The 16,844-nt window shown below is 55.1% G+C and overlaps 1 protein-coding gene across 6 annotated transcripts in view; it reads left to right on the forward strand.

Annotated features, from left to right (window-relative positions):
* The window catches only part of LARP1 (La ribonucleoprotein 1, translational regulator), a 43,039-nt gene extending 26,764 nt beyond the window's left edge, over nucleotides 1-16,275 (forward strand). For 5 of the 6 annotated variants that reach the window (XM_074604450.1, XM_074604452.1, XM_074604456.1 and 2 more), the window contains 18 exons: nucleotides 3,566-3,627; nucleotides 5,263-5,328; nucleotides 6,104-6,275; nucleotides 6,797-6,928; nucleotides 7,115-7,258; nucleotides 7,958-8,120; nucleotides 8,393-8,537; nucleotides 8,728-8,902; nucleotides 9,970-10,139; nucleotides 10,422-10,781; nucleotides 12,003-12,126; nucleotides 12,739-12,944; nucleotides 13,042-13,148; nucleotides 13,531-13,682; nucleotides 13,971-14,115; nucleotides 14,335-14,444; nucleotides 14,945-15,072; nucleotides 15,666-16,275. In XM_074604450.1, the coding sequence (XP_074460551.1) occupies nucleotides 3,566-3,627; nucleotides 5,263-5,328; nucleotides 6,104-6,275; nucleotides 6,797-6,928; nucleotides 7,115-7,258; nucleotides 7,958-8,120; nucleotides 8,393-8,537; nucleotides 8,728-8,902; nucleotides 9,970-10,139; nucleotides 10,422-10,781; nucleotides 12,003-12,126; nucleotides 12,739-12,944; nucleotides 13,042-13,148; nucleotides 13,531-13,682; nucleotides 13,971-14,115; nucleotides 14,335-14,444; nucleotides 14,945-15,072; nucleotides 15,666-15,887 (2,783 nt within the window). In that variant the 3' untranslated portion in view covers nucleotides 15,888-16,275. The remainder of the gene's footprint in view (nucleotides 1-3,565; nucleotides 3,628-5,262; nucleotides 5,329-6,103; nucleotides 6,276-6,796; nucleotides 6,929-7,114; nucleotides 7,259-7,957; nucleotides 8,121-8,392; nucleotides 8,538-8,727; nucleotides 8,903-9,969; nucleotides 10,140-10,421; nucleotides 10,782-12,002; nucleotides 12,127-12,738; nucleotides 12,945-13,041; nucleotides 13,149-13,530; nucleotides 13,683-13,970; nucleotides 14,116-14,334; nucleotides 14,445-14,944; nucleotides 15,073-15,665) is intronic. The other variant, XM_074604451.1, reaches the window with a different exon arrangement.
* The last annotated feature ends 569 nt before the right edge of the window (nucleotides 16,276-16,844 follow it).

The following is a 16,844-nucleotide window of genomic DNA, read 5'->3' on the forward strand; positions in this document are numbered from 1 at the left end:
ACTTGTCCCTCTCGGGGTGGCACACGTAGCTGTGGAGCTGCTCTTGCTGTGGCTGCCAGGTCCTTGTGCAGTGGCTCTTCTCCTTCCAGGTATGAGGTGTTTGCTCACCTCGATGCCCTTCTGAGCTTCCCACCTCAAGGGCTGCTGTGTGACAGCCAGCCGCGGGCTGGAAGGAAAGCACAAGGTGTCTGCACAGCCTTGTCCTTCTTGGCACTCACTGGCTGCGTCAGGAAGCAAGTGGCAAAAGCCAGCGAATGCTTTGGCTGTGCCGTGGCCACAGGATGGGTTTGCAATAGTGGCATCAGGACTGCAGTGCTCCTACCTGTGCCTTGTTCCCTCCTTTGTTAAGAAATAACCTCCCCTTGGCTGGGCAACCCCAAGGGCAGATGATCTGGTTCTGGCTGCAGGCAGAAGATCAAAACTCGAGACCTTCTTTTCTGTTCCTGGCTGTGCCAGCATCTTCTGTGTGGCTGCAGGCAAAGCCTCTCCTTCCTCCCCTGCCCGCTGTCCCCTTGCCAGTCTCAACTGCTAAAGCCCCAGCTCCCGCTGCAGCTGTTTTGTCTGTCCCCTCATGTGGAGGGGCCCTGTCTTTTGGGGGGAGGTTCAGGTGGTGCTAGTGCAACTGAAAATTACTTGCTGCCACCAAATAAATGCAAAAAGGATGTCTGAAATGCCAGGAGGTCTGAGACATCTGTCAGCAGCTTTTAAGGGCTCAGCCATCAGCCAGGGCAGTATCTAGTATCCCTCACTAGCGCTGCTTGCCCTGAGCTCCTGTGGGCATAAGCAGCACTCACTTGCTCCCTATTTCCCAAGTTGGTGCAGTGATGAAGGGCAGTGGGGTTTGACAAGGGGATCTTTTCAGCTGTCCACCAGAAGATGCATTGCTGTCCTTGTAGGAAGGTTTTCTTCTGCAGCCTGACCCACCTGGATTAGCCTAACTGTGTTTTGGGCGGGTTGGGCTTGTTTTTTTTTAAACTAGAGTTTGCTAGGGTGCTTGCAAGGGAACAAAAGCAGTTTTGGGTTTGATGTCCGGGAGCTTGACTACAGAATCGCTGATGGGCTGGAGCTGGGGCCCTTAGTGAGGCTGGTGTGCCCTGGAGCGGCTGATTGCCTGGCATGCACGGCTTCTGATTGCCATGGCTCTTGGCTCTGCAGGTGGTGTGTGTGTGTCTGTCTGTCCTCTAGCACAGTCACACCCCTTCGGTCTCCTGCCTTGGTCTGAGCAGTCTCCACCATGACTTGCAGATCTCAGCTCCATCCACGCTGGCGAGAGCCGCCTGCTGCCCCTGCGGCTGCGCTGGCCTGGCTGCGCTGCCTGGAGCAGTCTCACTGCCAGGCTGCAGCTTTGCTTTGTGTTTTGTCTTCCGCAAGGCTCTGCAAATGCTAATTAGTCTTCTCAGCACCTCAGCTAGATAAGGGATCCCTGTTCCTATCTTGCAGATAAGGAAACCAGCACAACTTGTTTCAATCAATCTCCTCCCTCCCCCGCAAAGATGATGGAGTCTGTGGCACCCACCCCTGCAGCCTGCGCCCCTGCGTCCTCTTTCACTAGAGGTTGTGAGGGGGCCTCTCTTTAACTGGTCCCCAGAAAAGCAGAACAAGATCTATGGCCGTGAGGCTCCTGAGCTGAAGCAGCTGGAGAAAAGGGCTGGATGCCATTGCCATGAACCCTGGGGCTGCAGTGCGGTGTGAGCGGGCGGCCGGGTAAGATGCTGGCAGTGCAAGAGGGAGCCCTGCTCCCCCAGACTGATATTGGTGCCTAATCAGGCTGCAAAGCAAGTTCGGGTTTTTTTTTCCCCGTGGTGCCAGGCACGTCAGTGCTGCTGGAGCAGGCAGGGGTGTTCCATGCCTGTGGAAAACCGGGCTGGCTGCGGGTTTGTGCTGTAGCACTTGGTGCCTTTTGAAGCTATATTTAGTTGGTGACATATGTGGGTGTTGAGTGGAGGATTTTAGGGGCTGTTTTGAAAGTGCTTGCTCTTCCTACGCTAGCAGAAAAGTTTAAAAGCCTTGTGGCAGGCTTTGTGCCCCGGAATTGGGATTCTCAATGAGGTGCACGTGGAATAAATGAGGGACACATGGGACTGCCGCTGCTCATGGGTGGAGGCAGTGGAGGTGGGCTGGGATGGGCCTGGCGGGAAAGGGGAGGATTTGGGGACCGAGCTGAGAGCTTGGGCTCTCCTGGGGGTGAAATCCCCATGCAGGAGCCTTAGGGAAGGGAACCGGGGAAGGGGAGCGCACGTGGCTCGGTCCTGCCATGTCTGACTCTGCCTTATTGACACTTCAAAGCCTCCAGCTCTGAGCAAGGCTGGGCTGGCAGGATGAATCACAGGTTTTGAGGCTCTGAAGGGGACCGGTTTTGATCATCTAGGCAAAGTTGTCCTACCTTACGCAGAAGATCAAAGAGAGCTTTGAGCAGAGCTGGGTAGGCTGTTCAGGGTGTTTCCCGGGGCGTCCCTACATAGCCTCTGCTATTCCTTGGGGCTCTTCTCTTCACCTCCCTCCCACCCTTGCCCCCTTCCCCAGTCTGGGGTGCTTTTCTTTTAAACAAAGCCAGCAGAGTCAGCAGAAACGCTCACTCCTGCTGGGTGCATGGCACCTGGCATGGACTGCCCCTCGAGGCAGGGATCAGTGGTCTCTACTCTCCATGTAGAGCACCACTGTCATGGAGGAGACACTTGTACATGGTCCTCATGGGGCTGGTTTGTGTTTAACGGTGGTGTGCTGCTCTGTTGGACTCCGTGGATGCCCTGCGTGAGCTTGCTCCTGGTTTGGAGACCTTGCAGCCAAACCTGTGAGGGAGAAAAGTTGAATTTCTTTTTCTGCTTGTAAGGAGGTGCCATGTGAGCAGGAGCCAAGACAGTCATGGTGGGGCTGAGGTCTTGACTTGCTGCAGGTCTTGTGGTGAGGGCCATGGTGGCGTGAACCCTAACAGTTGCACTCTGATACATTAAAACGCCCCAGAGGCACTCAAGTGCCTAAATACTTCTGGCTGTAGCAGGATTTATGCACTTCCCAGATCTGGCTCTTTCTCTCTGTATGTTCCCTCTCGTGAACTTGCTGCCCTGTGCTGGGATGCACTGGAGATCAAAGCACGAGGTGAGCAGCGCCGGTGTGCTGCAGACTTGTGCATCCCTCCTGCTTCCTGGGGAGGGCCAGCTACATTGGCACGGTGATGGGCCTTGCCTGTTCAAGGGCATGTTTGTTTTGCTGTGCATAACAGTAGATCAAGTTCTGCGTGGCGCTTTGCAGAGCGAGCTGAACTCCTCGCCACCCCTCCTCCCCGGCTGGCAAGGCCAAGTGGGGAGGGCTGAGCTGAGTGAGGGAGTGTCTTCCTGCGGCCGGATGGGGTCAAAGGTCCATTTCTTGGCCACCTGGATTGATCGGGAGTTTTCTGATCTTGATGGGGCCCTTCTGAGACCCAGGGTAGAAGCTGGTTCTGTTTTCTGTTCACCTTTTCCTCTTAGGCCTCCCTTGCTGAAGGGGGAGCTGGCTTGCTTCCCTCCAGAGCTGACATTTCCACAACCCTCAGCTGTGTTTTAACAGTTTTGTTCTCCTCTTCTTGCAGAACATACAACTCCTGCAAAAGTGGTGAGGGCTGCCAACCCAAGACAGCGGAAAGGAAGCAAGGTAAGGCTGTGCCTCGATGGCCTTCAGCTTCTGGTGCAGTTGTCAGTGCTGCATGAGCGTCTTGAGGGTCTGGTGAGCAGACGGTTTCCTTCGCAAGCCTGGTTGTGAAGTGTTTGACGTGCTGGCCTGGCAGCTTCCAAGAGCACGGAGAAGAACATCCTGATTCTCCAGCTCCTCTTCAGTGTTTTAGTGGTCTTGCATGCTGCCTGGACTGGTTTTCTGCCCAGCTATGACAGGGAGACCTTCTCACCTTCCCTCTCATAGGGGAGCCCTTGTAGCGTAGTCCTGGATGTGGAAAGCTTCTCCCCCTATCCCAAGGACACCCCAAGTCCCTTGTGGGCTGCCTGCTTTGCAGTGCAAGAGGGCAGTGGTGTGAGAGCAGTGTGTCCACGGGTCGGTCTTCTCCGTGCAATCTGTTCTTTACTGGCACACAGAGAGTCAGGGTAATTGATTTCAAACAAAGCAACTTCTTTGGAGGAACCAGGGCAATCTGTTCCAGGGGATCGAGGTGTGATGGAGGGACAGTTGCTTCTGAGGATGTTGCATGCAGCTGGGGCACAGTGAGGGACATAGGCTGTTGGTGTTGGCTCCCAGCAGCCAGTGAATGCACATTTGAAACTTGATGTGACTTTCCTTATCTGTTCCATCTCAGGGAGAGGAGGGCCCTGGGGATGGAAGGTGCTCCTGTCTTGTGAAACAGGCATGGCCCTGCACTGCAAGTGGCTTTCCCAGGAAACCTGCCTCCTGGGGAGAGGAGCATTGGCACCTGGATGTAGAGATGTGATCTCCTGAGGGATTCCGTGACTACAAATTACTTTAGAAATAATAACCCTATAAGGGCAAGGAGTTTCTATGCCCAGATAAATTCAGTCCCCAGACATGATTCATTGTGTACCTGGACAGCTGTTTGGGTCCTTTTCTCTCTGTCTGGCAGGTCCTCTCTGAAACCTGGAAGAGGTAGAAATGATGGTAGTGGCCAGGGCACTTACTCAGCAGAGAAGTGACTGGTGGTCCCAGATGTGGCTATGGGGTGTTGGGGATGAGGGAGCTCCCATCACCATCAGATACCTGCTTGAATTTTTCCACCAATTCTACTACTACGTGATCCCTTTGCTTTGTTGTTGCCAGCACTTGGTTGCAGTTGGGCACTGAAGTGAAGCTATGCCTGGCTGTAACCTGCCACTAGGTGGAGGCAGCTTCTTTAATGGGATGTGGTTGCTTCAGATGCATTTAGGATGCTGAAGGCTGTGTGCTTTCCCTGTCCAAGGGATGGTGCCTATGATGAGTGAGTTGCCCTGGGCAACTTAGTGCCAAATGCTACTGCTGGGGCAAAATGTTTGGTGGGAGCTGGGAGGCTGGTATCTTACAGGGCTGGTGGCAGCCTCGTTACAATCCCTGATAGACATAAACTTGTCTGTAGTTATTTGGGATTAATCTCGGGGCCCTGCGTGGGTGGGGAGAGGGGCTGTGTATATGCAGGTTGGATGTCACACCCAAACCTCCTGGGGACAGCCATCTGCAGGACACCGGAGGGTGGTGGCTGTGACATTGTGGCTGGAAGGGCTTCTGGGTACTGATGCAGGGAACAGCATCTGCTGCTTGTGCACTAATGAGACCTTTCTCTTTGGATACAAGGTTGGTGACTTTGGTGATGCCACAAATTGGCCAACACCTGGAGAAATAGCCCACAAGAGCGTGCAGGTGAGAACACAAAATCACTCTGAGCAGGATAAGGCTCTTGCAGACTTCCCTGTCCCTTTGAAAAGACTGGCTGAGCCAGGCCATTTGGGGTGCTGAGTGTCAGCACAGAGGCAGCCAGGAATAGTGTGCAGGGGATTTCCTTTTAGGGCTGCCCTGTGTGTTGGGCTCCCTCCCTCGGTGCTATTCTGGGAGCCTGGAGCCCGGTCTGAACCCCTGGGCTGGGTGAAGCAGGTAGAGCAGCTCCCAGACCCACTCCCCTCAGGGCTGCTCAGAAGGGGCCTGGGCAAAAGCCAAGACTTCCACGGGAGAAACTGAAAACACGTGTAAGAAGGGGCTGATGTGCCCGAGGGCCATGGCCTTCCTCTCCTGCTATGGACGTGGGTGTTGTTGAAACTTTTCTATTTTTGGATGCTGCTTTGCCAGCTCCTGGCTGTCTGTCAGGGCATGAGGGTCACTTACCCTTTTGCCATTGGGGTAGTCCGGTCCCTTGTAGGACACCCCCATCTAGGAGCAGCAGGCCTCCTTGGCAGTCCATCTTGGTAACTCTTGTGCTTGAGGCTTTTGTCTCAGTTAGAGTACATCCCAGCATCTGTAGAGCCGCTTGCCCTGCTCAGACATAAGCCCTTTCCCAGGAACAGGACATGTGTGGGAGGCCCAGAGCAGGGATGCTCCCAGCCTAGGGCAAGGTCCTCCTGTTCCTGGGATAGCTGGGGTCTGCTTCCAGCTCTTCATTTCTCCCACCTCTCACATCTTTCCTGCACTGGTGTGTCTCCAGCAGCCGCACAAAGCACCATCCCTTCGGAAACTGCCTGTCAAGAAAGACATGAAAGAGCAGGAGAAAGGGGATGGGAGCGATGGCAAGGAGAGCCTGAAAACCAAATCAGATGAGTCTGGGGAGGAGAAGAATGGCGACGATGACAACCAGAAGTCAGCCCAGAAGAAGAAAGGTAAGGCAGGACGTGGTAGGGACAGTACCCCAGGCTCGGTCTGTCTCCCCCTCTGCGACCCACGGTGGAAGCCTCCACTCTTTCCCTGGGCTCTTACTGTGGGGTGCGGTCCCAATGCAGGGGCAGCTGCGGTGAAAAGGTGTTTGCAGGCTTCAGTGGCAGTAGTCTGCCCCCTGTGCTCTGAGGTGGCACAGAAAAGCCCCTGACTGGGCTGCATCAGCCATGGCTGACATGTGGGCTCGGTCTGTCTTGAGCCTCAGCAGGCAGAAAGGGGCAGAGGAAGGACAAGTGCCGTGACGCAACAGGGGAGTTGTGTCATGTTCCTTTATCCCTGAGAGTCCTGGTTGGGGGCTTTCTGCATCCACCGAGGCCTGGAGGGATGTTTGAGGACTGAGTCGATCTGGAAGGCCTGCCTGCTTTCTCTCCTCCATGTGTGGGGGCTGCGTGGCAAGAAGGGGCTGCGGGGGAGAAAGCAGATGCCCTCTGAACCTGTGTCACACCCAAACCCTGTCCTTTTGCAGGCAACAAACACAAGTGGGTCCCTTTGCAGATAGACATGAAGTCAGAGGTGCCTAGGGACAAAACGGCCTCTCGGAACAACCGGCAAAATGAGCAGCACAGACACCCCTCCAACAACCGCAGCGAGCTGAAAGGTGGGGGCTCGGGCTGGGGACCCATGCCCTGGCTGCGGGGCAGAGCAGGCGCTGATGCCCAGGCACAGCATGGGATGGTGGGCGCTCTTCCTGCGTTCAAATGGCTCCGGGTGCAGCGGGCTTGCTCCAGGGAGGTGCTTTCATCCTGTAACACTCCTCCTGCTTTTCTTTCCCCATCTGCTGCAGGCTGGCACCCGGACAACAAGCATGAACGCAGCTGGCAGGACCATGATGAAACCTCCAGCGTGAAGAGCGAGGGAGGAGCTGTGCGAGGGGCCTTTCGGGGCCGAGGTCGGGGCCGCGGCAGGGGCCGGGGCCGTGGCAGAGGAGGTAATCACTGTATATGTGGTCTTGTGACAGTAGGGAGAGAACAGGGCATGTGCCAAAGTGTGCAGGGCTTGGGCTGTGTGTGAGAGCTGGATCCAAAGCGGGCTGGGGAAGGCAGAGTGCTGTAGGGATACAGGGAAATACTGTGGCAGGTCATCCCAGCTGATAAGTTGAGCTGCTTTTAATAAAAGCAAATCATACTAGTATTTTAATAAAGGCAAATGTCTTTCAGCTACTCAGGCCAAGCTCTTCCACCTGTTTTTCGCCCCTTGCAGTACCCCTGTGTGAGGAGTGGAAGCATGCTGATACTCTGCGTAGGCTTTATGTCATGTTGGGGGCCAAGCAGGAGTCTTGGCTTGGATGGAGAAGAACATCTGCACTGGCATTTGGCAGGGCAGTGTCTGTGCACAGCTTCATTGTAGGGCCTTCTTGTGTCACCTGGGCTGCCTAGTTGCTCCTGGGTAAGAGGGCTCCTGGCCTCTTTGGCTTGGTGTGAGGTTTCAGTGGAATTCCTTCTGTGGCAGAGGCTGAGAGCAGGAGGACACGGGATGTGGGTCAGTGATACCCCACTGTGGGCTGCCATGGGGCCCCAGGAATAGTGCGGAGGCAGCTATTTGTGCAGGAGTCTGGACCCATCTGGCAGCGCAGCCTGTCTAGCAGATCCAAGAGACTCTGTGCTGACCCTTACTGGTTGTTCCACAGGGCACTTCGACTACCAGTATGGGTACCGAAAATTTGAGGGCTCGGATGGCTCCCGCACCCAGAAGTATGCTAGCAACATCACTTACTACTTTGACAACATCAGCAGCGCCGAGCTCTACAGCGTGGACCAGGAACTGCTCAAGGACTACATCAAGCGGCAGATGTAAGCACCACCTCTTCTCTGAGCGTTGATTGTTGGTGGGATGTTCACAGGTGCCCTTGCTGGAGACTGCATAGCTAATCCCATGGGTAGGGTTAGAGCCGAGGTGTGTGGACTCTGTGCCACTCAGATTAACAGCACCAGTTTGCCCCAGGTCTGGGCTTCCCAGACTGTCTCTTCTCAGCCTCGCAGTAGCAGAACTGTGTGTGTGAGGAAATATTTTCTCGGGGGTACCCAGAGGAAGTTGGCCTCTCACTGATCTGTTGTCCATACAGAGAATATTACTTCAGCGTGGACAACCTGGAGCGAGACTTCTTCCTGCGTCGCAAGATGGACTCGGACGGCTTCCTTCCCATCACCCTGATCGCCAGCTTCCACCGGGTGCAGGCGCTGACCACTGACATCAACCTCATCATTAAGGTGAGGGCAATAAAAATGAACTTTGCTTCTTGCCACCCCTGTCTGATGCCTGTTTTCCAGATGGGCTATGGGTGAGATGCAAGTGGGAGCCTTTCCATGTACTTGACTTGGTCCTCCTAGGGAGGAAAGGCTGGAGCTGAGCCATTCAACATGCAGGGCCCTGAGTTAACCAGGTATCATTTGGTTCCAGGCTCTGAAGGACAGCAAGGTGGTGGAAATCGTGGATGAGAAGATTAGGAGAAAAGAGCAGCCAGAAAAATGGGCTCTGCCTGGCCCTCCTATGGCAGACTACACACAAACAGACTTCTCGCAGTTCATCAATTGTCCTGAGTTTGTGCCCCGGCAAAGCTTCCAGAAAGAGACAGGTGAGCACTGGGGGAATGCGGAGGGAGGTGTGGGATGCGGTGTTGGTGCTGCCGCAGGACTGAGACCCTGAGAGTCAGGAGTCTTCCCCAGGGCAAGGCTCTGCTGTTTGCTTTATGCTTGTTGTTGGGAGCTGGTATGGGCTCTGTCCTCAGACCCCTAGAGCACTGCCACCTCCGTACATGGGGAAACACGGAAGAGACTGATTCTGTGACTTTTCCTTTGCGGGGGCTGAAGGGATTCGGGCAGGGTTAGTCCTGCTGGAAGTCTCTTGGCTGTGCCTGGAAATACTGTGCTACTGCTGGGCAGAGCAGAGAACGCTTGTGAACCCAACCTTTTCTTAATGGCTGAGGAGATACTGGGCACAAATGGGGCAGCAGGTATGGACCTGTCAACCAAGTGCTGGGGAAGGGTCTGCTGTCCTTCGTGGGCTGCCTCCTGCTCTTGTCACCCTGTTGCATGGGGGCTGGCAGGAGCCCAGGCTTGTCCCAAGAGGTGCTGTTGTAAGAGTTAGCGCTTCTCGGTGCTGTCGTAAGAGTTAGTTTTGGCAGGAGAAGGTCTGTTTCCACTGGCTGCAGACTGTCTTCAGAAGGTTTCCCCAAGAGCAACAGAGCACTTGCTTTAGAGCTTTGTGTGTCTGGGAATCTGTCACCTGCAGAGCTCTGTGGCCACCTCTGGTATCACAGCCTTAGAATCAGAATCATTTAGGTTGGAAAAGACCCTTGGGATCATCGAGTCCAACCATCAACTCCACTCTACAAAGTTCTCCCTTACACCATATTCCTTAACACCACATCTAAATGACTCTTAAACACATTCAGGGATGGTGACTCCACCACCTATAATGACTCCTCCACCACTTAACTGGAGACTTTTTATTTCCCCACCTCCCTGCCCCCCAACACTTGTGGGCAATGTGTTGGTAAGCCTTGGCCACTGGATGCTAGTTAGTGCCACAAGCTGTGCCATGCTGCTAAAATAACTCATCTTCAGTCAGGTGCTTTAAGTACACAACCCCCCTGGCTCCTTGCTTCCTTCTAAAGCACCTCATGGCTCTTGTTGGCTCTAGAGTCTGCTCCTGGCTCTCCACGTCCTGCCAGCCCGGTCCCCACCAAAACGGAAGAGGTCAGTAACCTGAAGACGATGCCCAAGGGCCTGTCTGCAAGTCTGCCAGACCTGGATTCAGAGACGTGGATTGAAGTGAAGAAGAGACCTCGGCCCTCCCCAGCCAGGCCCAAGGTAGGTGGTGATGTAGGAGCTGTTGGGGTGGGGATCTCCCAGTTGTCTGGGTGATTTGAGTCCTAGGTAGGCAGGTTTCAGATCAAATAAGGTCTGTTGGTCACCTGGCCCCATCTGACCCCCTTTGGAGCTGCTTCTCAGTGGTGTAAATAAGGCGTTCTCCCCAGATGGGCAGCTTCTGGCTGTGGTAAGGAAGCACGGGGCAACAGTTGGGTCTCCAAGCAGTAGGCTTGTGCTGCTATGTGGTCTTTACCCTGTGTCACCCTTGCCCCCTACCTGTAGAAACCAGAGGAGTCAAAGACACCGCAGCAGCAGAAGCAGAAGGACCAAGATGAACCTGAGGAGCTAGACTTCCTCTTTGATGAGGAGATGGAGCAGATGGACGGCCGCAAGAACACCTTCACTGACTGGTCAGATGAAGATTCGGATTATGAGATCGATGATCGGGATGTGAACAAGATCCTCATCGTGACACAGACGCCTCCTTACCTGCGCCGGCATCCTGGTGGGGACCGGACTGGCAACCACACATCCAGGGCTAAAATGAGCTCAGAGCTGGCCAAGGTGATCAATGATGGGCTGTACTACTACGAGCAGGACCTGTGGACAGAGCAGTTTGAGCCAGAGTATTCGCAGATCAAGGTGAGAGCAGTTGATCCAAGGAAAGGGAGTACCTGCGGGTGTGGAGCTCCTCACAGGGAGCTTTGTGTACAGCAAGCTGGCTGCCTCGCTGGTGTGGGCTGTAAAAGGTGGTACAGCGGGTTACAGCCCACTCCTGGGGTAGAATTAAGCCAAGATTAGACCTCTTGTAGAGCTTGGGATTCCTGGTTCCCAGTGACATGCCCTGCTGTGTTGGGCATAAACACAGCTCTGTAACATGGCGTGAGGCTGCAGCCAGGTAAAGAAAGTGCCAGTAACAAGGTGACCTGGAACATGAGATCCGTTGCTCTGCTGTCTGCCAGGGTGTTGGCAGGCAGTGCCAAATCTATGGAGGGAACCAGGTGTCTCTGCACTGCCTGTAGTGCCCAGCACTCCATGGCACAGTCCCTTGGAGACCGCACTTACTGGGGATGGGTTCATGGACGGCTGGGCTGCACTTGGCCTGTATTCTTCTACGTTTTGCTGCTGATTTGCATAGGTATGGACTATTTATAGAAGACCCATCTGCTGCTTTGAAGCATTTGAGTCCCAACATGGTGACTCTCACGGTCGGGGACTTGCCTGGGCTCATTCAGTGACTGAAGTTATTTTGGCTGTGAGGTGGGATGTCCCGTTAGAGCTACCAGCTGGGCTCGGTGTTGCCACGTCTGGTACCTGGCACATTGCTGAAGCAGTGCTGCTCTTTGAGGTGGCAGAAGCTGAGGGTGTGGGGAGAGCAGGTGACAGAGGGCCAGCATGTGCCAGGGGTACGGGCCCTTCAGATGCACGGGAGCATTGTGCCCCACTGCTGGTGTGGCTGGGAGGATGCAGGGAGGAGGCTCTAGGGATGCAAGAACATGGCAGGGGCAGTGTGGTCCTGGCCTAGCTTGCCTTGAACCTTGCTGGACTAGTGGTGACACAGGTAGGTGAAAGCCTGAAAGACACAAGCAACGGTTAGTGGAGCTGCCTTGTAAGATCCGTGAAAGCTTGGGAGCAGCAAGTGGCTCGGATCTGGCCCATGCATGGCCCTGTCTTCTGTTTGCTGCATCTCCCCTTCCTACCTTTGCACAGCGTGTTGCCCTTCCTGGCACCAAGGCTTTGTGGCTGCAGTTGGTGCCCAGCGTTGTGGCTGCTGGACAAGCAGTGAGGTGGTCATGATGAGTTGATGGGACGAGGACGGAAGAGGGCAATTGGTTGCTTCATTGTCTTCCTCTTCCAATGCAGCAAGAGGTGGAGAACTTCAAGAAGGTGAATATGATCAGCAGAGAGCAGTTTGACACCCTGACGCCAGAGCCCCCTGTGGATCCAAACCAAGAAGTCCCTCCTGGTCCCCCCAGGTTTCAGCAAGGTAAGAGACAGGGGACATGAGCGTGTGGGACTGAATTCATCCCTTCCTCCTAGTGAGAGGTCCTCAGAGGCTGGGTGGCAGCTGGGGAGAAGGAATTGGGGCCACAGGTATGTGGGCTTATTTTTCCCAGAGCAATGCTCTTCTCCCAGCTGAATGTTTTGGGGCTCCAGAAGAGGAGGCCCTAAAGCAGGGGTGTCCCAGCAGTGAGGAAACTTCGGCGGGCTTTGATGTAATTCGCTGGATGGGACTTGACTTTTGGACCCTCTCTGAGTACCTGGAAGGCAGTTGCCTGCTGGGCCTTGCTTGCGTGTGCATTCCCCCATCTTTCTCCTGGGAATGGGGGATTTGTCGCTCCTGTTAGCTGCTGGGAAGCAGATACCTTGTGGGATCCCTGGAAGCTCAGTTCTTGGACCTGCAGCTAGGCTTTGGGCTGTCTGGCCAGGCTGGTGACATGCTGGATTTGAAGCTGCTTGCCTCAGAGGGCTGGGATGTGTATCCTTGCATTCCTGCCTCCGTGGCTTCTCATCTGCGAGATGGGTGTCCCTTGGCTGTAATGATGCTCTTGTGCTCAGATCTCAGCTTGACCCGGGGCGGGGGGGTTTCTCTCTGCAGTACCTACAGATGCTTTGGCTAACAAGTTGTTTGGAGTCCCTGAGCCTTCAACCATCGCCCGGTCTCTGCCTACAACTGTACCAGAATCACCCAACTACCGCAATGCCAGGACCCCCCGGACCCCTCGCACGCCTCAGCTGAAGGACCCGACGCAGACGCCCCGGTTCTACCCGGTGGTGAAAGAGGGCAGGACGATAGATGCCAAGGTGAGAGCCGGGCTGCAGTGTGGGACAGGAGCTGGGCTTTGCCAGATGGGGACTAGGGGGGAAAGGAACACATTTCCTGATGCTCCATGTCTTGCAGACTCCGCGGAAGAGGAAGACAAGGCACAGTTCAAACCCTCCGATGGAGTGCCATGTGGGCTGGGTGATGGATTCTCGGGAACACAGGCCCCGAACTGCCTCTATCAGGTACTGGAGGCAGGCATGCATGATCATAGAGGAGCCAGAAATGGGAAAGGGAAAGTCTGGTGGGAAGGAAGGGGAAAGGCAGTGTCTGGTCTTGCAGGGAAGGTCTCCGGTTAGGTGGCTGCAGAAAGGGATCCAACTTGTATCCCCTGGAAGGAGCTGAGGAAAGTCTGAAGTCTTGGAATAATGAGATGAGACTTGGTTGGGAACGTTGGGTTCCCTTCCGAGTAGGATACAACATGGCTCAGGTCCAAAACCCAGAGTAGAAGGTCACAGAGAGTCAGTGGGACCAACAGACAAGCACCGCCGGGTGGAGCGTGACCCCGGTCTGCTGCCAGCTGGGCGATGCCAACAAAGGGGATTGATGGGAGTCTCTCTTGCTCAGCTCCAGCCCCTCGGAGGGGACCCCAGCCGTCGGAAGCTATGGCTGCACCCCGCAGTCCCTGCCCAAGTTTCAGCATCCTTCACACGAGCTGCTCAAGGAGAACGGCTTCACGCAACATGTCTACCACAAGTACCGTCGGCGCTGCCTTAATGGTAAGGATGCCTGCACTGCAGGGCGTGGGGCAGGGTGTCTGTGCTCTGCTGAGCTGGGGGGCAGGGTATAGCGGCGGAGCATGCACACAGAGATAAGCAGGGTGCTACAGGACAACCTTGCCTAGTACCTGATGTTTCCCTACAGCCTGTGGCCAGCATGAGCTGTGGCTCAGGGTGTCCAGCACTGGGGCTGGGTGTAGCCACAGGTCCCTCCTGAATATGAGGCCCTGTGCAGAGCTGCCTCCCTGGGAGGATCTGCCTTGTAAGCATCCCCTTTTCCCAAAACAGAGCGGAAACGACTGGGCATTGGTCAGTCCCAGGAGATGAACACGCTCTTCCGGTTTTGGTCCTTCTTCCTCCGAGATCACTTCAACAAGAAAATGTACGAGGAGTTCAAGCAACTGGCTGTGGAGGACGGGAAGGAGGGATACAGGTAGGAGAGGAAAACGGGAGTGAGGGAAGGAAGGGTTTGCCCTTTTGCAGCAGTCATGGCAGAACAAAGGCAGCATCTCTGCCTTGTGCAAAGGTGGGACTGGGGCCACCCTCAGTCACCTCCTGCTGCTGGTACGCGGCAGGCTCTTGACTCAAGAGCCTCTTTGCCTGGGTGTTGTATACACCAGTGTCTGAGCACCATGTGCTGCTCTCTTCCCAGGTACGGTCTGGAGTGCCTTTTCAGATACTACAGCTACGGGCTGGAGAAGAAATTCCGGCCAGACATATTTAAGGACTTCCAAGAAGAGACCATCAAGGATTACGAAGCTGGTAGGTGCCTCCTCTGGCCTCCCCTGGGGTTGGCAGCGATGTAGCCCAGCTGCATGGCTGTCCCTGGGGCTCTTCTCATGACTTGGGGTAAGCTATGTAATGCTGTACATTAACGTATGCGATGGGGACCAGCTGGATGTCCTGTTGCTCACTTCACAGGAGAGGGTTGAGTGGATGCTCACCGGCCTGAAGACTGCTGGGGGGTTGGAGGAGGGCAGTGGGAAGCTGTAGCGAGGCTCTGATTCCTCTAGGATCTTGCAGTGCCTGAGCCTTGTCACTGCCAGGTCAGCCGAGCCCGGGGACATCCCCTGTCAAGAGGGCTGCCCAGTGCTGATGTAGGTTGCATCCCTCAAGGTTCTCCCTCTTGCCTCAGTTGTGCCCACCAGTGGGACAGGAGGGACTGTGGGGCGAGCAGTGGGGAAGCCTGGAGGGAATGGTTCTGACATCTGGTTTGGCTTTTTGTCCTGCTGATGTCTGGTTTGGTTTTCTCCCTCCTCCAGGACAGCTCTATGGGCTGGAAAAGTTCTGGGCCTTCTTAAAATATTCCAAAGCCAAAAATCTGGACATTAACAGCAAACTGCAAGAATACCTCAGCAAGTTCAAGCGCCTCGAGGACTTCCGAGTGGATGTGAGTAGACACAATGCCTGCACCACACTGATGGCCCCTGCAAACAAACACCCCTTGGCCCCCTCCAAGGAGGATTTCGGTGGTCTGTCCCCAAGTGGTGCTAGGCAGGGGAAGTCAGTGACACCTGGTGTCATGCCCTATCATTGCAGCCAGGCCAGAAAAAAACTTCAGGGTTTAAATATCGCAAATGCACTTCAGGGTGGCTCTCTGGGGAATTGGATGAGCCCATCTTCCTTGATGAGCTGAGAAGGGAGGAGGAAAGTGAGCCCTGATGGCTTGAGTGGAGCCAGCATTGTGTGGAGCTTTGGCTCCCAGACTTCTGGACTGTGCCCCTGTGTGGGAGGGAGGTGCCTAAGAGCAAGTTGTCACCCTTGTGCTTGATTGGAAGTCAGTTTGGCTTTCTGGCAGCAAATCTGGCAGCTGTAGATTTGGAGAGGAGGGCAGCTGTTTGCTTGGGGTGAGCATGCGTGTTCCTTGTGGGTCAGGGAGAGAAGTTGCAACTGGAGGTTTGCAGGAAGGCTGTTCTCTGGTCCAGGGGGAGGGCATCTGCATTTGGAGGAGGCTGTGCTGATACTGGGCTGCTTCTCTTCCAGCCACCCATGGGGGAGGAAGGTGGACACAAGAGATACCCTACGACATCAGGGGGAGATGGCAGGAAGCGCTACCCATCCCAGTCTTCCAGCAAAACGGTCAGCCAGTGCCCATCCAGCCAAGCCCACGCCTCACCCAGCCAGCCTGCACAAGAGGATGCCAAAAACCTGAGCCAGCAATCCCCCGCCCCGTCGGCTGCAGAATCGCAGACAGTGGGGAAGTAGAGAGCCTGCGGCATCTGCTTCCTGACGGGGTCGGGGTGGGGTTGGTGGGGGACTGGCTCAGAGAAGGGGAGACGTGAGCGGGTGGGACAGGAAGGGAGCTGGAAGGTGGGTGTCCAGGAATAGGCTGCTCGGGAGAAACTTCAACGCACACGATTTTTTCTCTTGTGGCTGGAAAGCAAAGACGATCTGGATCTAAAACACCATTTTGCTATTACAACCCTGACCAGAGCCAGACCTGCTCCCAGCAGACCCACCCTTTGCTTTCCCTCCCCTCCTGTGCACACACTCATGTCTTAGTGTCTCTTCAAAAAAAAAAAAAAAATGTTTTGGCTGGGTTGGAAAGGGGAGATTTTTTTATTATTATATATATATATCAAGTTTTAAATTATTGCTAGAAGTTTGTCTGGATTTACCAAAACAAGTCTGCTCTGTGCGGCCCCAACGACTCCCTCTGTGTCCCCCCTCGGATCGCAGGGCAGCCTGCTTAGGAAGCTCGGAGGAGCGAGGTTCCCCGATGGGGGACCGAAGCCGTAGTGTGTCACGATGCTGCGGAGCCTCTGATCTCCATGACCTGGCTGATGTCTCCCATTCCACGTGCGGTGGTGCCCCTCCAACACTGACCGCCGCGACAGGAGCATCACCCTGTTCGTCGTCCTGGTCCCTCCTCCCCAGCGTCTTCACCTTCAACCTTCCCGAGGGTCTGGCTCTCCCTTCGCCCGCCTCTCTCTCCCTTCCATCACGGACAATTTGGAAGTCAACCAAAGGACCTTTGCCAAGGATAGGCTTGTTCTGACTCCTTCCTGTGAGGACGGCTGGTGGGAGGCCAGCAGGCACCTGGACTCGAGCCTGTGCGGACAGTGCACCCGCTGCCCCAGGAATTACCATCGCATGCAAAGACAGGACTTTGCTGAAGGAGGTTTTCTCTTCCTTTTCCCTTGGATAAATGAAACGACAACA

This window comes from Larus michahellis, chromosome 11, assembly GCF_964199755.1.
Source record: "Larus michahellis chromosome 11, bLarMic1.1, whole genome shotgun sequence".
Lineage (NCBI taxonomy): Eukaryota > Metazoa > Chordata > Aves > Charadriiformes > Laridae > Larus > Larus michahellis.